Source organism: Osmerus mordax, chromosome 24 (genome assembly GCF_038355195.1).
Source record: "Osmerus mordax isolate fOsmMor3 chromosome 24, fOsmMor3.pri, whole genome shotgun sequence".
Classification (NCBI taxonomy): Eukaryota; Metazoa; Chordata; class Actinopteri; order Osmeriformes; family Osmeridae; genus Osmerus; species Osmerus mordax.
Window position 1 is genome coordinate 7516242 of NC_090073.1, and position 27250 is coordinate 7543491.

The 27250-nt window shown below is 49.6% G+C and overlaps 2 protein-coding genes and 3 non-coding genes across 6 annotated transcripts in view; 1 reads left to right on the forward strand and 4 right to left on the reverse strand.

Annotated features, from left to right (window-relative positions):
* The window catches only part of bmp1a (bone morphogenetic protein 1a), a 26483-nt gene extending 16202 nt beyond the window's left edge, over positions 1 to 10281 (forward strand). Inside the window, exons 7-20 of one of the 2 annotated variants that reach the window (XM_067227704.1) lie at positions 889 to 1013; positions 2598 to 2713; positions 3091 to 3193; positions 3598 to 3714; positions 4078 to 4223; positions 4451 to 4646; positions 5020 to 5145; positions 6178 to 6338; positions 6501 to 6681; positions 6871 to 6996; positions 7235 to 7362; positions 7853 to 8066; positions 8345 to 8595; positions 9864 to 10281. In XM_067227704.1, the coding sequence (XP_067083805.1) occupies positions 889 to 1013; positions 2598 to 2713; positions 3091 to 3193; positions 3598 to 3714; positions 4078 to 4223; positions 4451 to 4646; positions 5020 to 5145; positions 6178 to 6338; positions 6501 to 6681; positions 6871 to 6996; positions 7235 to 7362; positions 7853 to 8066; positions 8345 to 8595; positions 9864 to 9998 (2125 nt within the window). In that variant the 3' untranslated portion in view covers positions 9999 to 10281. Of the gene's footprint in view, positions 1 to 888; positions 1014 to 2597; positions 2714 to 3090; positions 3194 to 3597; positions 3715 to 4077; positions 4224 to 4450; positions 4647 to 5019; positions 5146 to 6177; positions 6339 to 6500; positions 6997 to 7234; positions 7363 to 7852; positions 8067 to 8344; positions 8596 to 9863 lie in introns of both variants that reach the window. The other variant, XM_067227703.1, reaches the window with a different exon arrangement.
* A 3741-nt stretch (positions 10282 to 14022) lies between these two features.
* Positions 14023 to 25872, reverse strand: disp3 (dispatched RND transporter family member 3). Its single transcript, XM_067228493.1, has 21 exons — positions 25284 to 25872; positions 24831 to 25187; positions 24451 to 24670; positions 24089 to 24225; positions 23263 to 23397; positions 22956 to 23116; positions 22584 to 22723; positions 22198 to 22289; positions 21815 to 21967; positions 21224 to 21385; positions 19050 to 19196; positions 18796 to 18932; positions 18341 to 18510; positions 17891 to 18041; positions 17601 to 17762; positions 17377 to 17503; positions 17132 to 17277; positions 16865 to 17024; positions 15014 to 15127; positions 14641 to 14813; positions 14023 to 14379 (listed from the first exon to the last, which is right to left on the reverse strand). Exons 1-21 carry the CDS (start codon positions 25870 to 25872, stop codon positions 14023 to 14025), a joined length of 3990 nt encoding a protein of 1329 aa, XP_067084594.1.
* On the reverse strand, positions 19633 to 19729 carry LOC136933154 (small nucleolar RNA U13). Its single transcript, XR_010874795.1, has one exon. It is a non-coding gene; the product is annotated as a small nucleolar RNA U13 (small nucleolar RNA).
* LOC136933158 (small nucleolar RNA U13) lies at positions 20186 to 20282 on the reverse strand. The gene has a single exon (XR_010874798.1). It is a non-coding gene; the product is annotated as a small nucleolar RNA U13 (small nucleolar RNA).
* Positions 20737 to 20833, reverse strand: LOC136933157 (small nucleolar RNA U13). The gene has a single exon (XR_010874797.1). It is a non-coding gene; the product is annotated as a small nucleolar RNA U13 (small nucleolar RNA).
* Positions 25873 to 27250: the final 1378 nt, after the last annotated feature.

Below are 27250 nucleotides of genomic sequence, written 5' to 3' on the forward strand. Positions count from 1 at the left end.
GTGTCGTTTCTCCAAAGATTGTCTCGAACGGTGTCACATCCCCTCTGTGTTAGTGCTGGCTGTCCTCCATCTGCGGGACACACTAGTGAGTCAACGTGAGGTCAGTGTTGACCCTCGCATCAGTCAGCGTGACCTCTGCCCCTCTGAGAGGAACATTGTAGCCTCTGGAGAGAGAGGGAGAGAGGGAGAGGGAGGGAGAGGGAGGGAGAGAGAGGGAGAGAGGGGGAGAGAGAGGGAGAGAGGGGGAGAGAGGGGGAGAGAGGGGGAGAGATGGGGAGGGTGAGGGAGGGGGGGAGGAGAGGGAGGGGGAGAGAGTCACAGTCTGTTAGGCTGTGCTACAACTCGGTTGCTTAGGTCATAGTTTTGGAAGAAGTTGTCGAGCGAGATCTCCCGGGTTAGGGTCCACTCCTCTTTGAGGTCAGTGATGAGAGCGTGCGAGTGGGCAGTGGAGTTTGGCGTCACTCTGTCCTGTTTACTGCCGCGCCACGTCTGCTGTCTAGGCACCCTATCCAGGAACGGATGGGTTTTGGATTTGAGATGACAGCAGTAACTGATTCAGTCACGTTCCAATCATCTCGGTGACTGATCAACCAAAGGAAACCTGTGTCCTCTCTTAGCTGTCAGTAGAGCCACCTGAAGTACCTGTAACTTGTCTGTGTCTTTATGTCATGTAAATAATGCTGACTGCCACTGACAGTGGCTAGCAGACGTTCAGATTTCAGCATCCATGAGTGAATAAGTGTTGTGTGTGTGTCTGTGTGTTTGCATATGTGCACACGCGTGTGTATTTGCACGTGTGTGAGAGTACCAGCATGTGTGTGTGTGTGTGTGTGTGTGTGTACATGTGTGTATGTGTGGTATTAACAGTGATTCAATCCCTCTATGCAGAGGCATCTTCCTGGATACCATCCTGCCACGCTACGACGTCAACGGAATAAGACCTCCCATTGGCCAAAGGACCCGACTGAGCAAAGGGGATATCGCACAGGCACGCAAACTATACAAGTGCTCCAGTAAGACCACAGACACACACAAACCTCCTCCTTTCATTCTCTGGTCTTCACACGGTGTTCACACACGAGTGTGAAACGAGAGATGTTAAAAAAAACAGAACGCTCCGAGCTTTCCCAAATGTCGTTCACATTGTGTTGAAATAGCCAAGCGTCCACCATTGAAGTGGTGGGACTCCTTAGCTACGGTTGCCGTGACGCCCAGACCAGTGTAAACAGTCCCTCAGAAAGAGAGGTTTGTCATCACTCTTTCCCAGATAGAAGAACAGCTGGTCTCAAGAGGACAATAACCAGGAAACTGTGGCCAAGGCCAGATTTCAACATCTTACTGTGTAAAGTGTCCAGGAATGATCTAAAGTGAAATAAATGGTTCTAGTATTTTTTTTTTTTTTATCAGAATATTTCCGGTTACTTGTTTGTAGGGTACTTAACAAAGGAATTTTACGTCTCTGGACTTAAGTAACTTAATATCTCAAACAGACTCTTGCTGGGAATAGTGATTCACTGAGAAGTCTGATGTCAGAGTTTACTCTCGTTCACACAGAGCCAGCTGGGCTGTCGAAACCACCGTAGAGCTCAATGAATAAACACCATAGCTGGACTGGTGTTTATAGAAGTACACGTCTGAACTATAGATAGTTATTGGTGAGGCTGTGTGGGTGTATGCCTGTATATGTGTGTGTCTGTGTGGTTGCTTGTGTGTGTGTGTGTGTGTGTGTGTGTGAGTGTGCATCCCTCTTCGGTGACCATCCCTCTCCCAGTGCACGCCTAGCGGGGTGGATGATGTGGCGAGTCAGGCGGAAGCCTCACCATGGAAAGAGCTCCTTTGGAGCTGCACCGGATCTCCGTCCACACGGCATTCCTGGGAGCGGCTCGCTCACCCCCCTTCAGAGCGCTCGTTAACGCTTTAACATCAGCAAACCTCGTCTGAGGTGTTACTAGATAAATCCCCACCTCCCCTCCTCCCTTTTATAAGCTCTCACACTGGCCTCTGGGGAGGCCCTGAAACGTAAACAGTTAGGGAGGAGGGGGGGGGTGTTTTTCTTCCCTCCGAATCCGAGCCGAGGGGGAACGGGGGGGCAGTTATCCGAGCAGACAGACGGTCTTCACACATCCCCAGAGCTGCTTCTCTGCTCTCGTAAAAAGCTCTGGCCCCAGTGGGAATCCCTCCCCACATGTCCCCAGGCCCTTCACACCGGCGAGGAGGAGCCACCGTAGGACCCGTGTGTCTCGCCCCGAGGGGCCAGCAGGGACGGCGCGTGTGTTCTGTGTCCTCGGGGAGGGAGTTTATTTGGAGCGGGTCAGGTTCATACGGACAGACAGAGTGTGGGTGTCGTGCCGTCCCCTCCCTCCAGTCCTCGTCACCTGGAAGTGGTGGTTTGTCACTGGCAGACGTGTCTTTGTATGTGACGGCGCCCGGTGGAGCGCAGAGTGTCTTCCATACCGAGGCCGGCCTCGCGGCTGCCGGCGGGTGTTGCCTCCGCTGTCGGAATCAACAACCGTTTCAAACTGTCCCGTTTCTGCGCACGCTGACAAATGTATCATTCGTGTGTGTGTGTGTGTGTGTGTACGTGTGTGTGTGTGTAGGATGTGGGGACAGTTTGCAGGAGAGCAGCGGAAACTTTTCCTCGCCAGGCTTCCCGAACGGTTACTCGGCGTACATGCACTGCATCTGGAGGATCTCTGTCACCCCTGGAGAAAAGGTACGCAGTGTGTTTGTGTGTGTGTGTGTGTGTGTGTGTGTGTGTGTGTGTGTGTGTACTGTAGATATAAAGTGTATGTGTGCGTGTTGGTGTGTTTGTGCGTGTGTCTGTCTGTCTTTTGCATCTGGAAAATATCTAGCACACCTGGCGAAAAAGTAGGGAGTGTGTGTGTGTGTGTGTGTCTACATGCACGGTATATGGACAATATCCATCACACCAGGCGGACAGGTGTGATGTTTGAGTCCAAGGACACTGCCGGACTTAGAAACTAGACAAGTTACAGGAATAAAACATTCAGACAGTGAAGTCTTCTATTACCAATTGTTGTGGCACTGCTTGTTGAACTTGTCAGTAATCACAATCTTTTGGTTTTGAAGATCATTCTGAACTTCACCTCCATGGATCTATACAGGAGCCATCTGTGCTGGTATGACCACGTCGAGATCAGAGATGGCTACTGGAGGAAGGCGCCTCTAAAAGGTCCGGATTTTACATTTTTACTCATTTAGCACGTGCTTTTATCCAAAGAGAAATACAACTAGTGCACATGGAAAGTACCGCAGATAATCAAGGATCCGAAGTGCATAGTCCTGCAGGGGATTTTTCTGGTTCAAAACGGTGTGTATTTTACAAGGCACGGTGCAACAACAATAACAACAGTAGCTCAACTACAAAATGACATAGTACAGTGCAACAAAACAGCATCACATCTTAAGTGTATGATCATAAACACGGTCAAAAAGTCACATGATTTCCCTGCATGTGCCCTTCTCCTGCTGCGCTCCCTGCGCTAGCGACGCGGCGAGTGCAGGTTCACTGTCCTGCAGTGTGTCAAGCGGAGTGTGATCGAGGCTGATGTGTCTGTGTGTGTGTGTGTCACCCAGGTCGTTTCTGTGGCGACAAGCTGCCAGAGCCAATCATCTCCACCGACAGCCGCCTGTGGATAGAGTTCCGCAGCAGCAGCAACTGGGTTGGGAAGGGCTTCTCTGCCGTGTACGAAGGTGAGCCCAGTCACAACACACACACACCTCGTCTGCCTTGTACGAAGGTGAGCCCAGTCACAACACACACACACACTTTCTCTGCCTTGTACGAAGGTGAGCCCAGTCACAACACACACACTTTCTCTGCCTTGTACGAAGGTGAGCCCAGTCACAACACACACACACACACAGCTTTTCTGCCTTGTCCGAAAGTAAGCCAGTCACCACACACACAGGCACTCACACACACACACACACACACACACGTGCCACAGAGCTCAGCGGACTGACTGCAGAGAGCTTTGAGAGGATGGAGCTCCCATGGTCGGCTGTGTTGTCATGACGATGCTGTACTAGAACCCGGTTCTCTCTCTTCTTCAGCTATCTGTGGCGGAGAGGTGAAGAGGGACAATGGGCAGATCCAGTCCCCCAACTACCCTGACGACTACCGGCCCAACAAGGTGTGCATCTGGAAGATCTCTGTGGCTCAGGGTTACCATGTGGGCCTCACCTTCCAGTCGTTCGAGGTAAGACACCCTGGCCTGGAAGCTTCTCACACCACCGTGTCTGGTGCAGGGTTGATGTGTGTGTGTGTGTGTGTGTGTGTGTGTGTGTGTGTGTGTGTAAGGGACTGTGTGCGTGCCTGTGCATATGCATGTACCGTGCGTGTGCACACAAATAAAAAGTTGCCAGCGTGGCGTGATCAGACCCTGTGTCTCTCCCTCTCTCTCTCCCTCCCTCCCTCCCTCCCCAGATCGAGAGGCACGACAGCTGTGCGTACGACTACCTGGAGGTGCGTGACGGCAACTCTGAGAACAGCCCCCTGCTGGGCCGCTTCTGTGGCTACGACAAGCCCGACGACATCAAGACCAGCTCCAACCAGCTTTGGATGAAGTTTGTGTCTGACGGCTCCGTCAACAAGGCTGGCTTCGCCGCTAACTTCTTCAAAGGTCAGATCTCCCGGGTTGAGGAACTGTAGATGATGTAATCTCCTTGTTTTTAGTCATTCGTTCATCAGTAATCTCATCATGCAGCGCTGAAACTCTCTCTCTTTTATTTATTTGTTATTTGATTTTTTTGGGGCGCAGAAAGTTTTTTGTGTGTTTTGCCTCATGTTTCTATGAGGCTGTCTTAGTGCAGCTTGTTTTTGCTGAAACTCCTAATATTTTTCAGTGTCTTTCTGGACACTGTTTCCACCAGTCTGTCTTAGCTGTGACAAGCCTGTCTTGGGGGTAGCGGTGGTCTTGTTTTTGAGGCCTGCTCCCTCAACCGGTGGAACGAGAGGCCGGCTAGAAGGGCGCTAACAACTCATTGTCTGTGCAGAGATGGACGAGTGCTCCAAGCCGGACAACGGTCGCTGTGAGCAACGCTGTGTCAACACTCTGGGAAGCTACAAGTGTGCCTGTGACCCAGGCTACGAGCTGGCCGCCGACAAGCGCAGCTGTGAGGGTGAGTTGTGACCCTGTTCATGCCATTCACAAGGACTGTGGCTTGTATTCATCCCAACCAAGCACAACACTTAAAAGTTGTGCTCTACAAAAAAAAAAAAAAAAACTGTGGAAATTCCATTGGAGATTAGTGTTAGTTTACACATCCAAGCAAAAAGTCTGGCAGTGTCTGGCCTGCCCTGCCAATATACCGGATGACAACCACAGCGGTTCAGAGGATTTGTAAGCAATTATGGCAATATGGTGTGGTAGTCGAGGCATTAAAACTATCTGGATAGAGAATAGTGTGTAGCATTATAATCACCATAGATTACAACAATGGGTGAAGCAATGTCAATGCTCCCTAACTAAACCTGACTCCAATCTGCCCCTAGAGGAGGGTGCGTGCTATTACACATCTCGTCTCGTTGATTAATGCCCAGCTTAACCCTTGTAGATAGCATCAATTTGTGTTTATTTAAGCTTTCTTGGAAAGCGCTCTGGGTGTCGAATAACACCCAGATTAACGCTTCGGAGTGGAGTGACACACATTTCAGATGGTTTATCCCCGCCTGGTCTGTTGGGGGGGGGGGGGTCTGTCATGCGCTGCTGGTGTACATTATGGCACTGACAGAAATGATGTTTCGTAACAGCTTCCCAAACTAGATTCCTGAAATAACACATGGATGATATATAACACTGATCATAGTAGTTAAATATATTTTAGACTAAACAGTTTGGAACTTCATGGCTTCTTCCGTTCCGCACCGTGTTCGATGTGTCGTCGTGCAGTCAGGACGTCATCGTAGAGTGTTACGGCGACATCTCAGAAGACAGCCTCAGTGGAGGAAGCAGCAGATCCTAACCCCTCCCCTCTCCCCTGTGTGTGTGTGTGTGTGTGTGTGTGTGTGTGTGTGTGTGTGTGTGTGTGTGTGTGTGTGTGTGTGTGTGTGTGTGTGTGTGTGTGTGTGTGTGTGTGTGTGTGTGTGTGTGTGTGTGTGTGTGTGTGTGTGTGTGTGTGTGTGTGTGTGTGTGTGTGTGTGTGTGTGTGCAGCTGCGTGCGGAGGCTTCATCACCAAGCTGAACGGCTCCATCACCAGCCCCGGGTGGCCTAGGGAGTACCCCCCCAACAAGAACTGCATCTGGCAGCTGGTCGCCCCCACCCAGTACCGCATCACGCTGCTCTTCGACGTGTTCGAGACGGAGGGCAACGACGTGAGCGCTGTTTTTATTTTCTATCTTTTTTTAACGACTTTGTTTGTTCTGCCGATGGTTCTCTGTAGCGCCTCGCTCGGTGGGAAAGGACGTCGCCCGAATGTGAGATACGCGCTCGTATGGTCGAAATGTTTACGCCCCGAGGTTGTGTGTCGTGTCCAGGTGTGTAAGTACGACTACGTGGAGGTGCGCAGCGGCCTCTCTGCAGACTCCAGGCTGCACGGAAAGTTCTGCGGAGCCGAGAAGCCCGAGGCCATCACCTCCCAGTACAACAACATGAGGATCGAGTTCAAGTCGGACAACACCGTATCGAAGAAGGGCTTCAAAGCGCAGTTCTTCTCAGGTGAGGTTAGACTGGGGATCAGCCGTTCTCTTTTTCCTCTCTCTTTGTTCTTCTGTCTCCTTCTCTTTCTACTTGACTCTCTCTCTCTCTTTTCCCTATCCCTTGCTGCTTCTGCATCCATTTTTTGTGAGGAAGTGTGTGTGCGTGTGGGGGGGAAGCGACAGTCACCAAGGTTACGTGTCTCCCCAGACAAAGACGAGTGCTCGAAGGAGAACGGGGGCTGCCAGCATGAGTGCGTCAACACGTTCGGCAGCTACAGCTGCCAGTGCAGGAGCGGATTTGTGCTTCACGAGAACAAACACGACTGCAAAGAAGGTAACGCGCTGACCCCGCCGTCCGGGAGTAGGGAGGGGGGCCAAGGACACCCACAGCAGGGATAGGAGGGTGTCTGGCCTCAGTTTTAATCGGGGGGTTTAATCGGTAAACATTCCCCGGTGCCAACACCAACAGAATCTCTGTGGAGTTTGTACGTTGGCCTGGCCTGTGCTGGTGCTGTGAAGAGGGACAGATGAGCCCTATTGACTTTGTGGATTTTGTTTTTTTTGTTTTGCAGCAGGCTGTGACCACACTGTGAACAGTGTGGCTGGCACCATCACCAGCCCCAACTGGCCCGACAAATACCCCAGCAAGAAGGCCTGCACCTGGGCCCTCTCTACCACGCCCGGCCACCGCATCAAAATTGTATGTGCCACCCTCTTGGCGCTTTCGTTATGACCTGTACTCATGTCTCACGTGGGTTTGATTTGTGTTTAAACCTCCTTTGCTCTGTGTTCAGCACTAGCAACTGTGTGCTGACAGTGTCTTACTGTAACAGTATGGAGCATTTGACCAGCTATGTAGAGCCCCCTCTTCTGGTACAACTATAGTATCTCCCTTATGATCTCCATCCACCTGAACATAACTGTTGTTGTTATTGTCATTATTATTATTACATTTACATTACATTTAGTCATTTAGTAGACGCTCTTATCCAGAGCGACTTACACTAAGTACAGGGACATTCCCCCGAGGCAAGTAGGGTGAAGTGCCTTGCCCAAGGACACAACGTCAGTTGGCATGACCGGGAATCGAACTGGCAACCTTCGGATTACTAGTCCGACTCCCTCACAGCTCAGCCACCTGACTCCCCATTATGAGGATGCACAGGCTAACACACGGTGCTTCTCTCCAGGCTTTCAACGAGATCGACATGGAGGCTCACCTGGAGTGCGCCTACGACCACTTGGAGATCTACGACGGGCGCGACGGCAAGGCGCCCAGCCTGGGGCGCTACTGCGGCACTAAGAAGCCCCCGCCCGTCATGTCCAGCTCCAACAAGATGTTCATCCGCTTCTTCTCGGACAACTCGGTGCAGAAGAAGGGCTTCGAGGCCTCGCACACCGCAGGTACGGCGCCGCGCTTCGAAGCGTTCGTTCGCAAACAGCACAACGCTTTTTCTTTCTTTGCCTTTTTCCGTCTAAGGTGACAGGCAAATAGTGCTTGTGGAAAGTACCCTCGAAAAGCGAGGATTGGAAATGCACGGTTTCATCATTTAATATGGTTAGGGTTAATATAACATTAACCAGAAACCCTAACTCGTGACAAGGCACGTAAGATGTTGCTCATTGCAGAAGTGGTACTAGTGCTGCTTCGGGGGGTTCTGAGTGTGATCTTTGTTCTGCAGAATGCGGAGGTCGTCTGAAGGCTGAGGTCAAGACCAAAGACCTGTTCTCCCACGCCCAGTTCGGCGACAACAACTACCCCGGAGCGTCTGACTGTCAGTGGGTGATCTCGGCGGAGAAGGGCTACGGCGTGGAGCTCATCTTCCAGACCTTCGAGATCGAGGAGGAGGCCGACTGTGGCTACGACTACATGGAGCTGTTTGACGGCGCCGATACCAAGTCCCCCAGACTAGGACGCTACTGTGGATCTGGGGTAAGACCCTCTCCCCTCTCTCTAACAGTCTTCTCCACCAAACACGGCTATACATTACATTTAGTCATTTAGCAGACGCTCTTATCCAGAGCGACTTACAGTAAGTACAGGGACATTCCCCCGAGGCAAGTAGGGTGAAGTGCCTTGCCCAAGGACACAACGTCAGTTGGCATGACCGGGAATCGAACTGGCAACCTTCGGATTACTAGCCCGATTCCCTCACCGCTCAGCCACCTGACTCCCTATACTTTCACCCGCTCTGTTGGTTTAATCAACCACAGTGACTTAAAAATCCACACTTTCAGCACTGCTTTGATATTTAGCGCTGCTGTGGAGTAACCTTTTGAATGGACCTCTGAAGTGTTTGCCTGTGGTCCGTTTGTGCTTGAACTTTAGATATAGGCCCCTGGGCTCTAAAGATTTCTTTCCCTTGCTTTAATCACTTTGCTCATGTGGATAGGTCCTGTGTGTGGTGTGTGTGTGGTGTGTGGTGTGTGTGTGTGGTGTGAGGCTCTTGCCTCTGCAGCAACATGGGCTTTCTCTGGATGATGATACACTATCAGGGATTCCAGCTGTAAGCTGTAATGGAGAGCTTATCACCTGGGGTTGGTGGTTGGGGCCGGGGCCGGGGCTGGAACAATGAGGCCACTGGGGAACTGTAGAGTTGGTTCCCCAGGTCAGAGAACATCCTGATTTCATTTAACACAGTTGAATAATAAGCCGTGCTGCTCTACTGAAGCCTGTTCCTGTAAATCAGCGCTAGCAGGCACTGGAGGGCACCTAATGTTCCCTCTGTACCACAGCCTGCCTTCTCCATCTCCACCCAGCACTCTTTTAAACACATTAGAACAAACCAAGTCTTTGTTGCATTATTCATTTGAGAATAGAAGTTGTGGTTTTACAGGCCAACAATTCACCCCTATTGTTCTCTTCTCAGTTTGAATTGGCATTTCAATTAAGTTCAGTCACAGTGATAAATATTAACTCCATCTGTTCCCTCTCTCCCCCGCTCTCTCGCTCTCCTCCTTTCTCTCTCCCCTCCCTCCTCTCTCTCACTCTCTCCCCCTTTCTATCCATCCTCTCTGTATCACTCTATCTCCTGCTTCTTTCTCTCCCTCTCTCTTTCTCTCTCTTTTTCTCTTTTGCTCTTTTTCTCTCTCCCTCTCCTCCTCCCTCCCTCTCCCCCTCCCTCCCTCTCCTCCTCGCTCCCTCTCCTCCTCCCTCCCTCTCCTCCTCTCCTCCCTCCCTCCCCCCTCTCCTCACACCAGCCTCCAGAGGAGATCTACTCGGCCGGCGACTCCATCGTCATCAAGTTCCGCTCAGACGACACGATCAACAAGAAGGGCTTCCACGTCCGTTACACCAGCACCAAGTTCCAGGACACACTGCACTCGCGCAAGTGACCCGCGGGGGTCGCGCGGGGTCGCGCGGGGCAGAAGGGCAGACGGAGGGGCCCTCAGGGCTGGCGCCAGCCTAAAGCTCGGAGACCTTCGGCCACCAAGATGACTCAGAAACGACCGAACAGCCGCAAGACAAGCCGCGCCCAGGGACTCAAGCTCCCCCCTCAGACTGTGAGGAGAAAAGCCATTCTGCAGTAAACCTTGTTTTTACCTTTTTTTGTATGGTTAGGATCCGGGTGGGCGGGTGGGTGGGTATTTTGTTTAGGCGGATTCCGGGGGGAGAGTTTATTGCCCCTCCCATGTTTTTTTAATTTTTGTTGTTTGTTTGGGGGTGGGGGGGGGGTTTTAACTGGGGTTTTTTTCTAGTTTTTTTTTTTTTGTTTGTTTAAAAATGTAAAAGAAATATAAAAGAAAGGCCTCCCATTGAGAGCAACAGTGGATTCTCAGGACTTGTAGGGAGGCGGGTGTCAGCGGTACAGATCCCTGCTTCTGTCGGCCTGACGACCACACCTGAGGGGGGGGGGGGGAGGGGGAGGAGGGGGGGGGGGGGTGGTCCGGAGGGGACTCTCTTTGACCTAACCCTCACTCCTCTGAGACGTAAGCTCCACTCCTCACCCTCTCATCCCTCACCCCCCCATCCCTTCTGTTTAAGGATTCCTGTCCATAAGAGTATATGAAGGACACCCTTGACTTGAGATTTCGATACTGTAAGTCAGAGAGTTGCATGTAATGATTACAATGGGTATAGGATACTGTACAGTTACACCAGCCATTTGTAATTGGCATTATCCTGACAGCCAGTGTAGAATTCTCATTATTACCATTAACAAGGAAAAGTAAGGAAGCAGTTATCTTATTAAAGGACTAATAAATGAATTCTTTTTGGTAATTTCTCGCCATTGACTGGCTGTTAACTGTACCTCTCTGTGTAAAGTTGTGTATGGTGACCATTCTAAGGAAGCTTGTGCTTTCCTCAGCTCAAACCAGTTAGCACTTTACAGTGAATTGTTCGAAAATCATGAGCTTATACATTTTTGTAAAATGCAATGCCATTTCACTTATTTTCTATTTTATCTCATTTTATTACATAATTGTTTAGTTTTTTTGTTTTTTGTTGTTGCTCCATTTAGTTTCTCAGGCATACTTGAAAGATATGTGTGCCCTGTAACCTGGGGTAATAAAGACAGTTGTGTGTCAGTCCATGGACAGTTTGGATTTAAACTACGTAAATACGTTCTTTCCACAGTGCAAACTCACATCTCTCTCTGTCTGTCATTTGTCTTAATTTATCTGTCTTTCTCATCTATCTCTCTCTGTTTCTGCATAATAACACTTTTCCTCCTGGTGCAATTGTTCCTGGGTATTTATTGTCATAGCAACAGTTTGCTCAATGCATTTTTGGAGAGGTGCTGCAGAATTTCAGTCAATATCAACAAGGTTGATATTGGGCAGGGAAATCAATGTTGAAATTGATGTTTTCTCATCAACTCTTTTATTTGAGGTATTCTATTTCACAAATGCCTCATATTATTGTTAATATTTTTTATATGCATGCATATTTTCATGTATGTATGTAAGAATTAACATTTATGAAACCTTGTATAGTGGTCCTGTGTCTAATAATAATAATATGTACATGTATGTCGGAACCTTTTTAGACACTAAAGGTTGCCTAAGAATTAATATACACATTCCATTACATGTGTGCATCAGGGTTGTATTGTATTGTATAGTAACAATATATCTATTGTTTCACTGCAATGCAATTGCCATGCTCCACAGAGTAACAAGTAACCAAATTGTTAGGCTTTCCATCACACACGCAGCTGTCCCCGAAAGGAAAAATATACAGAAAAATAACATTCATATTTATAGTGGCAAAGTGTAGTTTCAGACCGGCTCTTTGTTTTAAGTGAGGTGGTGACCCGATAAAATATTCACCTGCTGGGAAAAACATATTGGTTCTCTCAGTGTGCTGCTGCATCATGATGCACCAGGAAAGAGCTGGCGAGGTGACTGACAATCAGTTGTGACATTAGCACATGAAAATTATTATGCCAACACTTGATCTTCAGTGTATGTTAGATGGTTTTCCACGAAGCAATAATGCATGACAACTGATGGATGATATGGGAAATGCATATGATTGTTATCATAGCTCTCACGTTGGCTTGTGAGACAGTTTGGCAGCAGTCTAATAGTGTTGCTCTCTCCTCACAGTCTTGATCCAGAGAAATAGAGACACGAAGAAACAGCAAGGACAGGGATGGCCCTTTGACCTTAGCTGCAGTAATGACAACGACCAAGGCCTTTCCCTGTCAGAATACCAGCTTTATTTCAAACAGCAATACACACTTACAAGACTTGACTCCAGTCACAGGAATGGTGTAAATTAAAGAATTCTCGTGGGTGGGAATGGTCGCGTGTGCGGAGGTAGAGACACACTGGCAGAAGGTGAAGTGGTTCTTGGAGTCCGAGAGCTCTGCCGGGGGTAGAGAGGTTTACAGCAAGCCCCCCTGAGTTTTGTGTAAAGTATGCAGAGAATGTGTGGAGTGTCTTCACCTGAGAGAATCACAAGTGGAGGTTCCTATGATCTTCTATACCTGGCCTTGAGCTGCATGGACAAGTTCACACAGCCGACAAGAGGGTTGAACTTCAAATTTACAGGAGGCGGTTAACTGGTCATGTAGTTGATACTTCTGTTGTAAAAACACCTTTTGTGAAAAGCACAATATACACAATGTTTTGGAGCGTGACTAAACGCTTGTTTTTTTTGGAGGGTTGTTGTTGGCGAAAGGTAGCCTTCTAAGACTTATTCATCATGCATTTAGCAACATGTGAATCTCACGTAGGCTAGATGTATTCCAACACAAATAAACCAAAAGGTACAACAGGTAAGATTATTTCAGTAAAAAACAAACAAAAAAAACAATTTCAGTTGTGTAAGGTAATGAGTCTCTGAGCGTTGGTAAACAACACACAGCTCAATGTCAGTGGAATGTCCATTTCTAATTTAATAGCAGCCGTTACTTTCCAGCAAATTAAGTTCCAGCAGTCAATCAAGCTGGAGGAAAGCGCAGAAGTTTAGACAAGAATTGAGAGCGCCAGATCAGCGCTGTTTCTAATTTTGGAATTTATTTTCGAATGCTACCTGTTGCAGCTGTTTCATTTATACAGTCCTCCAACCCCTCTTCACGATAATTTTGTCACGATGAGAAATAGGATGTGTGAACATTCCAATGGTGACAATATTGTACAATTAAATTCTGTAGAAACTCATTGAGATACAGCGCAGCGTTGTGACATCTCCTTACAAACAATACCGTGACACCCTGAATATTCTCTGAGTTATGATTCGCTATCTAATATCTATCAACACCTGTCCCAATCAGACGGCAGAAAGGTCACAGGTCATGCTCAGTGACTCCTGAGGGTGTGTCAAAAAAGCACAGAGAGGAACCATGTGACTAAACCAGTCATTTTCAACATCCAGTCAAGTGGTTATTCAGATCAAATCTAATACTGTCAGAAGAATACTTCTCATCAAATCATCGGTATGCAGCTTTTTTTTAAATAAGGATACTCCTTAAAAGTAGCTATATTATTACACCTCACTTTTCCATCTGGTAATAAATAACGCAACAACAATGGTTATATTTTTGTTGAACCTAATCACAATGAAAAGTGAGGCGTACTTGCTACCATACGGTGTCTTGTGGTGCTAGTACAACAATTACCACAGGAACAAACATCATTAACTGATCACGTGTGGAATCAAGTTTGACCATGGAAATACTACAATGGAAACCGTGTGCTTTCAAATAAAGTGCGACCAAACCAACCATCCATTAGTTCACCCAAGGGAGAGATCATAGACATGATCTCGATTGGCACCAGTGACATAAGATCCAGCTGACTTGTGAATAGAGAAGCTCCTTCTACAACTCTAGGCTGGGACTGCGGAGTCGTCGAGACTCCTGCAGACATAACATGGTCACTTTGTTTGACAGTTGAGCAACAGTTTGGTTCACATGGTGAAAGTGTGCCAGGTGCCCCGCCCCATCAGCCCTCCTGCCCAGCAGAGAGCCGCTCCGAGGCCCACGGTCGCCATGACAGCCAGGCCGGCCCTCAGCACGGCCCCGGGGGGCCTGCTGAAGCAGGGCGGAGCCATGGTGGCCAACATGGCCGCCGTCACAGTCAGGGTGAACAGGATGGACACCGCTGTGTTGATGGCCACGATCTGGCCGAACTTGGCGAAAGGCACAATGACACAGAAAAAAAGAGGGACTGTTGAGATCACCGTGGTGACGGCGCTTGACACTATGGCGACGCCCACGTGGTTGACGGCCTCGAGAGCCCGTCTCCGCCGCTTAGCTTGAAGCTCCTGGAAAACACAGACGGATGTTAAACTAACCCCCTAGCTGTTTCACGCCCCTGGGCTCCTGTTAAAAAATGAAAGTAAGTAATTTCGTCGAAACCCAGAGAACAAGTAAACAGAACATACTAATTTGCAAAAATATCCATAAAAAAATGATGTGCCTCGAATATGGATGAATGGTTCAGAGCGAGAGAATGTTCCGCAACAGATTTGTCTCCATGTTTTCCTGCTCCCTGTCATCAAACACGGCGCTGGTGCGAGTCCTACCAGACTGTGAGAGGGGGTCTCTGGCAGACTGTCCCCTGCCAGAAGGTAGCCCTCCACCAGATGCAGGCAGTAGTCCACAGAGGAGCCAACCAGGATGGAGAGCGAGATGGCCTCCACAGCCCCCATCTCCCAGCCCAGCATGTACATGATCGCCACCACCAGACAGATCACCCCTGGACACAAGCAGGAACAACCCAGTTAGCCCGCCTTCCCCCCCCCAGGGAAACCAGACACCTCGTGAGGCCTAGAGAACGTAGTCACCTGCTTGTTATTCCGAGGTGTCTCTGTCTCTAATGCAACCCAATTCCTGTGCCTAATTCTCGATGGCTTGTTATATCAGTATGTAACTCGTGGTGCATAATAAGAGTCTTACCCAGGATGGTGAACAGGATGGGAAGCAGCAGGAGGGGATGGGCAGTGAACACAGAAACAGCCGCCACACAGATCACCAGGGACAGCAGCAGACTGCAGAGGGCGCTCTCTACACCTGCTCCCCGCCAGGAAAGAGTCAAACAAAAGTCTCAACATTGGGACCTTTCATAAACCTTTTTGTGTCTGCTATGCTGTGATCAGATGTCTAAATGTGCCATCTCAACTGGATGGGTCACAGCATTAAGCCCATCCAGGTAGGAAAGCACTTAGACATCTAAAACGACCATTCAATTTTGAGGGACTTGGTTACCCATAGACCCAATGTTAGAGCTAGATCTGCTAACTGTTTCTATCCTGGTGATTGTTGCATTAGATCTAATTTATCTGGATCGGTGGTATTAGTCATGTGATCTTATTGCCAATCAATACAAACGGTTTCCAGGTGTGTTTCCACAAATGAGTGGGTAATTGTGAGCAGCTCCGACAACTCCCTGTTAAGTTTAGCTCAGAGCAAGAGATGTGAGATCATGATGTCACAGATTCAAATCCTCCTTAACTACTTTTTTAATACAGCAGCTACATTAATAAATTATTAAAATAATCATAATATAGTAGTTCTCATTTCAGATGCAAGGTTTCCCCTTCATTTAGTCTGTGCCACAATGATAAGTGGCAAAAGTTCTAGTGGTTAATTATCTGCTGTCTGCTGGGAGACATTGTAGTGGTAATGTCATGAAATGGATTGCGTTGGTTCAGTGGTTGAGTGCATGTACAAATTAAGCAGAAGCCTTATAGAAGGTGCTTGGGTTCAAATCCCAGGCCTGGCTTTACTAATGTTCTCAAGTGTAGCTTGAGAACACTTTACACTTTACCACATGAACTTTAAAACACTTTACCTTAAGGATGTATTTCCAAAATGTTCATGTTGTCATGGAGCCCTGGTAGCTCAGTAGTTAAGCATGTGTAACATGTAAACTGAAGCTAAGCCTAAAAGTATTGGGTTCATATCCCAGGCCTGGATTCACTAATGTTGTCAAGTGTATCTTTACAAAACAAAACACTACCTTAAGGATGTATTTTCAAAATGTTCATGTTGTCATGGAGCCCTGGTAGCTCATTGGTTAAGTATGTGTAACATGTAAACTGAGGCTAAGCCAAAAGGTTGTGGGTTCTAATCACAATGTGTGTCTTCATAGATCTACCCAAAGAAATAGAAGCTGATATTTTAAATGTCTCTTAAAAAAGCACTTAACTAAAAAACAAAAACGTGGGGGCCATGCACGTTGGTGCCCCTGGCAGATGCCAAGTATGATTGGAGATGGGGACCATGCATGTGGGCACCCCTGCTGGGTTCCACCCTTGTGTTGGTGCCTGTGCTGGATGACAGAAGGTGGGGGTGGGGACCATGCAGGTTGGTTCCCCTGCCTGGCCCCACCCCTGTGTGTGTGCTGTCAAAATATCACTTGCTCATAATCACCCACTCATTAGGAAAACACACCTGGCAATCGTTTGTATGGATTACCAATCTGATCACATGACCAACAATCACGAGGATAGAAACAATTAGCATACATTTTGAGGACTTGGTTCCCCATTGACCCAATGTTAGAGCTAGATCTGCTAATTGTTTCTTTCCTGGTGATTGTTGCATTAAATCTAATTTATCTGGATCGGTGGTATTGGTCATGTGATCTTATTGCTTATCAATGCAAATGATTGCCAGGAGTGTTTTCACAAATGTGTGCATGATTGTGAGCAGCAACAACTCACTAAGTTTAGTGTAATAGTTATGAGATGACAGATCATGATGTGAAGTTGAATATGAAAAATATACTGCCAATGCTCAACTTGCCTATGATCTCCATGAAGATCTGCTTCCAGTGTTCACATGTCTGGAAACCTCGACGCAGAGCAGAGGATTGTGGGAGGGTGGCGAGCTGTTCCTGCAGGAAGTTCTCCCACTGAAGAAAGTCTGAATGCGTCTGGAAGGAGGATTTTCCCTTGTAGGTTGTCTTGGCAACAAACACAACAGGAAGTTAGTACAGCATTGGCTCATCCACGGGGAGAGTCTAAGGTTTCTGAATGATGATAGTGTGCTTTGAGCTAGTGTTGTACGTACAGACTCGAAGGCCATGGACAGCCAGCGCACCCTGCCAGCGCTCAGCCCTACAGTCCCGTGAGATAGTTGGCCTGGCAGAAGATTGGGCTGGGGGAGCGAGTGACATTCAGGGTGGAGGAGAGGCAGGATAGATGACAGCTTGTTTCCTGGGGCAGAGGAGGGATAAGAATCACAGGGGGGAGCAGGGATAGGACACATTCACATCTCGATTTTGTCTGTGTGGTTGTCGTTTGTGTGTCGGTTACCTGAAGGTAGACACTGTGCTCCCCCTGGCTTAACCAGGTCTGTGTTAGCACTGATGGCTTTGCACAGTTTACAGAGATACCCAATTTCTTTGAAGATGTCAAATTCTGGATCCAATATGATACTACCCTTTGGAGATGATGTAGAGAGAAAATCAATGCCAATAAATTGTATCTTTTGCTGGATGAAAACATACTTTTTGAAATTTATTCTGCAGTCTCCTCACCATATCCCCTATGACATGGTTGTCTGTGCGCTGTGTGCGGTTGACTCCCAGAATACCAAACACCACAAACACCATGGCTCCTGTGTCCACCAGGGGGCGTACTGCTGGCTGGCCACACCCACCCCCACTACAGGGGTTGAAGCCGGAGGTCTTCGACTTGGTGGCCGACGTGTCGTCTATGAAATACATACGAAAAAGACTCCCTCGTTTGCCTTCGTTGGCAAACCGACAACAAATGAGCCTGAAACTGCATTTTCCTCTTGCGCTTGGATGCTAGTATGTAAATGATGCCTCGTGGCTGCTTGTGGCTTACTGGAGAGCGGCGAATAGAAGGAGCCTTGCGTTGCTCCATCAGGCCCAGAGCTGAACACACAGCCTGGAGGCTCGGCACACACTCTGCTGGGGTGAGGACTGAGCCGGTGCTGGGCGTAGTACAGTCTCCTGGGAGGCACGACAGAAACTCTGTCATCTCCTCAGTTTATTTTACAGTATTTTTTTTTTACATGTATATGTTTTACGTTTAAGCTGCATTTGAATGAATAGTGCATGCAGTAACTACAGTAGATGGTCAAGGATCAGAAGTGCTTAGTTCAATTATTCTAGTATTTCGATTGTTAGAAAACCAAGAAAGGTCTTTCTATTGACTTGTCAGACAGCAACAAGAGCAGTCTTTTACAGTTCTGTGGACAGCGCAGGACAAAACAACAACAACTGAAATATTCCCCCCCGACGCCACTAACCTGCTGTGATGCTGCGGGGTCGAAGCCACGTAGAAGCTGAACTCTGACCTCCAGCCGTGGTGCGGGTCGCACCCCAGCGAGGTGAGCATCCAACTAGCGTGGGGCTGGTATACGTGGGACACGCACACCGTCATGCGGGTGCTGTAGTTGCTGTTGGGTCCTCTGTAAGCCTGTTCGGAACACATCAGATCAAGGAGTCAGATAACTGAGCGGTTAGGGAATCGGGCTATTAATCAGAAGGTTGCCGGTTCGATTTCCGGCCGTGCAAAATGACGTTGTGTCCTAGGGCAAGGCACTTCACCCTACTTGCCTCTGGGGAATGTCCCTGTACTTACTGTAAGTCGCTCTGGATAAGAGTGTCTGCTAAATGACTAAATGTAAATGTAGGATGACTCCTGGCCTTCGGGGACTGCCCAGAGGCAGGGGTGAAACACTGAGGGGAGGGTTCTCCTCACCAGGAAGGACGGCACGTCTCCATGCCCAGAGCCGAGGGCCCTCCAGGGAGAGGGCACGCTGGCGTTGACAGAGTAGCGGTATCGACTGACGGACGCTCCCATGTCTAACTTGAAGACGTACACCGTCAGCAGGGGGCCTGGGAAGGAATACGTTTCAAAAACTCGTTCACGGGGGACTTATTATTATTCCGGTGAGCCGTGCGGTGACGTGGAGAGACGCGTGTTCTCTGCCTGAAACAGGAGGAGGGAGGTACCTGTTGTGTTGGACTTGGAGCTTGGCTTGGCTGGGCTCTGGGGAGATTGTCTGGCAGGATCCTGGTCATGGTGAAGGTGACTGCCAGGTGGTGAAGAGCCAGAGTTGGCGTTGGTGTGTAGATAGTGGGGCTTCTCCATAAACACACCTATAGCAAACCACCCACGCCAGCATGAATTCAAAGCGAGGCATGATCTTACTGTAGCTAGACTGAAGAGCATAAACAGACACACATATTCCTTGTTGGCCTGGCTTGTTCAAAGGGTGTAGATTTGAACATCCACATTTTTTCTTATCTCCCCATATGTCTGCGCTACCCCAACTGGGAGGATGAACCTAATTCAGTATGCACAGTGCAAAAGGCACACACAGGCACAGAGCATATTTTTGCTTGCCTGACATGAATCATGATTTGTCGTATTTTATAGTTGTGCATTTTGTCTTCAATACACTTACCAAATCCAGTCATGCATTTTATCACCACATCATCAACTGCTTCAAACACTTGCTTCTACTTATCTATGAACAAGCTCTTGTTATTAAATTATTATTCATACTTCATGTATTAAGAAGTCAAAGTTCAAGCTCAGATGGGCTGAGGTGCAATGCGTAACAGGGGCTGCACCTATCACAGACTGTCTGTGGAAAACCCACTCATCATTTGCAATGAACTGGAAGGATAATTTTGACAAACAGTTGCGAAGAGTATTAGTATGACGGTGACAGGAAACCCAGTACTGGTTTGTATAAATAAATACAAAGACTTTTGCACAAAAATTGACATATTATTTGAACATTCATCCGGAAGTATTCAGTAAGAATGTAACATATATGGAAGTATGTATATTATGAAAACTTCTATTGTTTTATAATTTATTCTAAACTGATGCATTCTGGGACAATCACTGTGGCAGGCGATGCCTTGACCGCTGAGGTTGTTCCAGAGGCCAAGCAGGGTCTGGAGGTTGGTGGGGTCTACAGTTTTGTATTTGTCTTCAATACACTTACCCTAATCCAATCATGCATTTTATCACCACACCATCAACTGCTTCAAACACTTGATTCTACATATTTATGAACAAGCTCTTGTTATTAAATTATTATTAATACGTCATGTATTAAGAAGTCAAAGTTCAAGCTCAGATGGGCTGAGGTGCAATGCGTAACAGGGGCTGCACCTATCACAGACTGTCTGTGGAAAACCCACTCATCATTTGCAATGAACAGAAAGGATCAGCTTGCAATTTGTTGCGAAGAGTATTAGTATGACGGTGACAAGAAACCCAGTACTGGTTTGTATAACGAAATAAAAAGATTTTTGCACAAAAATGTACATATTATTTGAACATTCATCTTAAGTATTCAGTAAGAATGTAACATATATGGAAGTAGGTATATTATGAAAACCTCTATTGGCTTATAATTTTTTCAAGACTGATGCATTCTGGGACAATCACTATGGCAGGCGATGACTTGACCGCTGAGGTTGTTCCAGAGGCCAAGCAGGGTCTGGAGGTTGGTGGGGTCTACAGTTTTGTATTTGTCTTCAATACACTTACCCTAATCCAATCATGCATTTTATCACCACACCATCAACTGCTTCAAACACTTGATTCTACATATTTATGAACAAGCTCTTGTTATTAAATTATTATTAATACGTCATGTATTAAGAAGTCAAAGTTCAAGCTCAGATGGGCTGAGGTGCAATGCGTAACAGGGGCTGCACCTATCACAGACTGTCTGTGGAAAACCCACTCATCACTTGCAATGAACAGAAAGGATCAGTTTGCAGTTTGCTGCGGAGAGTATTAGTATGACGGTAACAGGAAACTCAGTACTGGTTTGAATAACGAATTAAAAAGTTTACACATAAATGTACATATTATTTGAACATTCATCCTGAAGTATTCAGTAAGAATGTGACATATATGGAAGTGAGTATAATATGAAAACCTCTATTGGCTTATAATTGATTCAAAACTGATGCATTCTGGGACAATCAATGAACTGGGCTGCATTGCCACCTTTTGGCTCCCTAAAAACCTCCTCCACCATACCTCTCCTCTCCTCCACCATACCTCTCCTCCACCATACCTCTCCTCTCCTCCACCTCTCCCCCACCTCCATACCTCTCCACAATAGTGGCTGAGGAAGGATCTAATCAGCACTGACCGGAACACATGTGGCAGGCGATGCCTTGACCGCTGAGGTTGTTCCGGAGGGCCAGCAGGGTCTGGAGGTTGGTGTCCGGCCGGAACAGGAGCGGAGCGTGGGTGGCTGGTCTCAGGAGACAGCAGCAGCCAGCAGACACCAGCAGGACCAGCAAATACACACCTGAACACAGGGCACAATACTGAGCGAGAGGCACTGCAGACGGGATAGACCATTGGAGAGGAGGGAGGGAGATCTAAAGAGGAAGAAGACAGGGGGGATGGGGGAGACATAAGGAGGGATGGAAGGAGGGATGGACTGATGAATGACGTATTCTCAGGGAGGGATGGAGGAGGGATGAGGAAGACGTAGGGGAGCTAGGCGACAGGGAGGGAAAAGTGAAGAAGACGGAAGAGCAGGGAGGGAGGGAGGGAGGGAGGGAGGGAGGGAGGGAGGGAGGGAGGGAGGGAGGGAGGGAGGGAGGGAGGGAGGGAGGGAGGGAGGGAGGGACATGCAGGCACAGATCAGAGGAATCCCTTTAGAAAGGGCACATGAATAGTTCATGAGACGCGCCCGGCTCTCCTGATCTCAGGAGGAGGGCCGACGGCTTACCTAGAACGGCTTTGCGGTTTTCCACGGCGGGCTCTGCCACCCAGCGCTTAAGCGCCCACTGGAGTTTGGCGCTCACCACCCCAGCGCTGGCCTGAGGGGAGGGGGAGGCCTCCAGGGACAGAGACAGGATGTCCACATCTGGCTCACAGGACTCTGTGGGGACAGAGAGAGAGACATATAAAGAGAGAGAGAGAGAGAGGGGGAGAGAGAGAGAGAGAGAGAGAGAGAGAGAGAGAGAGAGAATGAGAGAGCGAGCGAGAGAGAGAGAGAGAGAGAGAGAGAGAGAGAGAGAGAGAGAGAGAGAGAGAGAGAGAGAGAGAGAGAGAGAGAGAGAGAGAGAGAGAGAGAGACACTGTTGGGCAGGGGGAAGATAACAATCTCACCTGGCTCCATCTCCACTGACAGGAGAGCCACGTCGTCATCCCCGTCTGACAATGGACTGTGGAGCACAGACAGACTTGCCAGTGTCTTCAACCTGGAGGGGGGAGAGAGACACAGAGAAGTGACACACAGAGAGAGAGAGAGATAGAGAGAGAGAGAGAGAGAGAGAGAGAGAGAGAGCGATAACGAGGGAAGGGGAGGGAGATGGGGGGGGGGGGGGAGGCCGACACAGAAAGACAGAGATAATGAGGGAGAGGTAAAGAGAGAGAGCAAGACAGAGGCAGCTTTAAAAAGAACCAAGTCTTTGTTAAACATGTCACCTAGGACAAAACAAAACCTGAGTGCACAACAATGGCCGGAGCCAGGAAAGAAAAGAAGCAGATCTTACCACCTCCACCAGGAGTTCTCGTGCGCCTCCACAGCCTGGCTCCAGACACACAGGGCTGCAGGCATGAGCAGGGACACCCACAGCCAGCAGCAGCTCACTATCAGCGCCATGAACAGACCAAAGTCCTGAACAGCTGGGATCTGACGGATCGGACAAGGAACAAACAGACGTCTTCAGACAGCCGTGGTCCAAAAAAACTAACAAACTCATCTTTCAAACCAGAACATTCCACACGCTCACGCTGCAGAAATGAAGCGTGACCCTGAGAGACGAGCGAACGAATAAAAAAAAAGTGATTATCCGTGGAGAGAGGAATTGTGAGCTGCGAACACACGCGTTAGGTACATTTACATTAATTACATGTAAATGTACCTGAGAGAAGATGTTGGCGGCGTAGGCCGCCGCGGTGGTGAAGGAGGTGAGGAACGTGGCTCGCCCCGCCGTTTTGACCGTGTAGACCATCCGCTGCACTGGCAGGACCAGGTGAGCGGCCTGACGGAAGGTGCTGATGAACACAAACACGTCGTCCACGCCTGGGGACGAAGGGCAGAGGACACGACGCAGAGAGCTCTGGTTAGCGGCTCGACCGCCAGCTCGAGAACCAGCCAACGCCGCCTTCCGTGAACGGACTTTTGTCCGCGCGCACGCGCGTGCGAGAGAGAAGAGTTGGGTTGCTCACCGATACCGATGATGACAAAGGCGGCCACTCCGTTGAGGATGCCCAGGTACCTCACGCCAAAGACCACGTGGTACAGGAACAGGGCCACCAAGCAGCTCAGACCGATGCTAGCCAGGCCAAAGAAGGACAGGAACACTAAAGAAACATTCAGGTTGGACACTTCAGTCGCTAAGCAGACTCAAACCCACTTAGAAACATGTGCATTCAGAAAGTACAGCAAAAGACCAAGGATCAGAGGATCATGGTTCTTGCAGTATGTTGGTGGTCAAAGTCAAGTAACAGTCTGTATATAATAGCCACACAGTACAACATAACTTAGATCTCTCAGATAGCTCAGATGTCGGTGTTCGCATCTCTGTGCACACAAACACACAAAAATATGGCAAGATGAAACAAAACCATAAAATGAATAATGGCAGAATGTTCTCTACAGGCCCTGGTCTTGACCAGAGAGAGAGAGGCCCTGGTCTTGACCAGAGAGAGAGAGGCCCTGGTCTTGACCAGAGAGAGAGGCCCTGGTCTTGACCAGAGAGAGAGGCCCTGGTCTTGACCAGAGAGAGAGAGGCCCTTGTCTTGACCAGAGAGAGAGACCCTGGTCTTGACCAGAGAGAGATGCCCCCGGTCTTGACCAGAGAGAGAGAGAGGCCCTGGTCTTGACCAGAGAGAGAGAGAGGCCCTGGTCTTGACCAGAGAGAGAGACCCTGGTCTTGACCAGAGAGAGATTCCCCCGGTCTTGACCAGAGAGAGAGAGAGGCCCTGGTCTTGACCAGAGAGAGAGAGAGGCCCTGGTCTTGACCAGAGAGAGAGAGGCACTGGGGAGACCTACCAGAGAAGGAGGTGAGGATGTAGACCAGCACAGCGATGCAGGCTCCGCTGATAAGAGCCAGGAGCATGTCACTGTGGAACGTCTGCCTCACCTCGTTATCAAACAGCTCCGTCCCTCCGTAGAGAACCCTCACCTGGCTGGGGCACACACACAGACACACACACACAGACACACACACACAGACAGGCACACATACATACATATACACACACACAGATATACATACATACAGACAGGAATACACAATGGCATGGGGTATGGTGCGTATGTGTGAGTGTATGGTGTGTGTGTGAATGGGTATGGTGTATGATGTGTGTGGATGGTGTATGATGTGTGTGTGTGTGTGTGTGTGTGAGACTGACCTGGTGGACTGCTGGGCCAGGATCTCAGCGTACTGCACCACAAAGTCCTTGAAGCGCCTCCTCTGCTCCGCGGGCCGGTCCTGCAGGGAGTAGAAGGAGGGCAGGGGAGCCCCGAAGTGGATCTCACTCCTCAGGAGGGAAGAGGAGAGACGCTCCGGGGAGAGACTCTCGTCCACGTACCAGTAGAACTGAAGGTGGGTCATGGCCAAGCTCAGGGCGCCTGCAAGCACAAGAAACACCGCCAATCAGAAGAAAACAACACGTGAAATAAAAACAAAGTAGGACCTAGTTGAGCACTAAGACAAATATGTGATATATATTCGATCTAGCTTCAGCTCAGGTCTTTTTTTCCTTCAGGTCTGGTTTGTCAGGCTTCTCACCCTGGATGTCTGCCAGGTCGGGGCCCATGCCGTCGTAGTAGATCTTGTCGGCGCGCTCGCTGGGGAAGAGGTAGGAGAGCAGGGAGCTGGGGGGGGAGCAGAAGGACGGCCCCAGAGGGAGATCCCTCAGAGCCTCCAGGGGCTTCCAGCAGAACTGCTGGAACTGGGGGTGCTGCATGAGCAGGCGCTCCACGCCGTGGATGGTGCGGAGCCGCTCGGGGGTGAAGATGTTGTTGTCCCCGGGCCCGCCCTGAGCCACAAACACCAGCTCCATCCTCCACAGCGCCTGGCTCTGCTGGTAGGAGTAGCTGGACGCGAGCCTCCGCTCCCTGAGTAACGATCTCCCTCTGCCCCCGTCTTCGGCCCTCCCGGAGGGCCCGCCGGCCGCAGGCGTGCCCCAGGCTGTGGCGTTTCCGCCCGGCTCCTTCCCCCCCCTCTCTGCTCCGTCGCCGCCCGTCTCTTCAGGCCTCGACGCCTCGCCCCGGCCCCGACCTCCGGCCTCCGCTCGGCCTCCGGGGCTCGCCTCCGCTCCTCTCCTCTGACGAGCGCCGCCTGGGAGGCCGCTCGGCCTCGCGGACGTGGAGTTGAGCCCCTCGGGGTGCGAGCCCTCGGACGCGCCCGCCCCCTGCTTGCCCAGCCCCTGCAGGAGGAGGTCGCGGAGCGCCGAGGTGTCGTAGTCGTCCGGCTCGCAGCGGTGTCGCTCCCACGACCCCAGCTGACTCTTCACAGCGATGGCGAGAGCGTCGAAGCGCTCGGCCGAGAAGTGGCTGTGGACCTCGAAGGCACTGTAGGAGAGGTCAATGTCCAGCGGGGGGCAGTAGAGGAACATGTAGGCGGAGAGGGCACAGGGCAGCAGGACTCCGGCTCCCAGCACCACCCCGCTCACCCAGGGCACTGTGTAGACCCAGCCCACGACCCTCCACACTCCCCCCACCCCACCGTCCCCCGGGCTGTGTCCTGCCTCCTCGCCCTCCTGCTCCTCCTCCTCCTCCTCCCCCTCCCAGCCTGTCTGAAACAACAGCGGCTCGTCCTCCAGCTCCATGACGGCACCTGCCACAGGGAAACACGGGCACTTTATCATCACTCAGCTGCCTGATGGGAATATTTTGTCGTCCTTGTACAGGAGCGCCGAGACGTAAATTCTCGGTGATTTACAGAGAATTTGTGACAGTGTGGGCACAGGTTACTTTCTAACCCAAAATGGGAGCAGTCATTAAATCCGTCTCAGCGGCTGGAGAAAAACGACTTCAAAGAATTTCGAATTTTACAAGGTGGATGGAAGTTTTCTCGATGCCCCCCCCCCCGCCCCCACTCCCTCCCCTTAAAAAAAAGAGCATTGATCCCGCTTAAAGATGCTGATCACCACAGCTCACTGGAGGCTTAGATGAAACGGGCGCAGCAATTTCCTTCTCCTGGCTCACTTCGTCAGGGCCTGCGAACCAGTTTCTCCTCCAGCGAGCGCCACAGCCGTACCTGCAGTCGTCCTGGGTTTCGCTGAGCTGCAGATTTTTTTTTTTATCAGCTCATCGTCTTAATCACTGACATCAGGAGTGGGATCGTCGAGTGAACGAGACTTGAGATGTGTTACTTGGGAGAAGTGTTTATCTTGGCTTGCTGGACGACAGTTGACGGTGTCACAGGGGTAGCTGCTCAGCCTTTTAACGAGGGCGAGGTGGGACTTTATATTCAAGTGGCACTCGTGCCTGCGAACTGCAACCTGGCAGGTGATCTGCTATCTTTAGAAAGGAGCTAAGAGGTCATCCATGTGGGCCAGGCAGGACAGGGGAATTTCCATATCTCTGTGCACCTTGTCTCTCCAGTACTCAGATACGATGACAGTGAATTTTGGTCGATTTTCATTCTGAAAAGTGCTACGACAACTATCGGGCATTCATACAAATACAATGAACGGTAGAGTATAGGTTGCATGCGGATGACAAGGGAGATCCATCAAGCCCATTCACTTTCTAAACTGTGCCCAATCAACTGTATATATTTCGTTTGAGGGGATAATCTCTTCATCTCCGACATCTGTCTCTGCCCCAACAAAATCTGTAGCCGTCGCATCATGCAGAGGACAAACTCATGAGGTGCTGCACACCTTCATCGTGGGAAGGAGTGCAGGAGATTGGGAAGGAGAGGAGAGAGGGAGGGAGGTTTGGAATGAGAGGAGAGACAGAGGTTTGGAATGAGAGGATGAGAGAGGTTTGGAATGAGAGGAGGAGAGAGGGAGGTTTGGAATGAGAGGAGGAGAGAGGGAGGGAGGTTAGAAAGGGAAGGAACGAAGGGGGCAATGCAGGGAGGACCATACAGCAGGAGAGAGGGGAGAGGGGGAGGAAGAAGGGAGAGCAGGAGGAGGAAGAGAAGGGCAATGGGTGCATCCTACCCTACCATAGCCCCCCACCAACAAATGATCATCT

Bases quoted from the DNA above. Each gene is read 5' to 3' on its own strand.
- disp3 (XM_067228493.1), bottom strand. From the start codon at position 25,872: ATGGAGCTGGAGGACGAGCCGCTGTTGTTTCAGACAGGCTGGGAGGGG. The intron at 23,398-24,088 runs GTAGGTCTCCCC...ATGTTTCTTTAG, and splicing joins CATCCTCACCTCCTTCTCTG to TGTTCCTGTCCTTCTTTGGC. The intron at 15,128-16,864 runs GCAAGTTGAGCA...GGCGGGGAGCAG, and splicing joins GATCTTCATGGAGATCATAG to GTGTAGAGAGCGCCCTCTGC.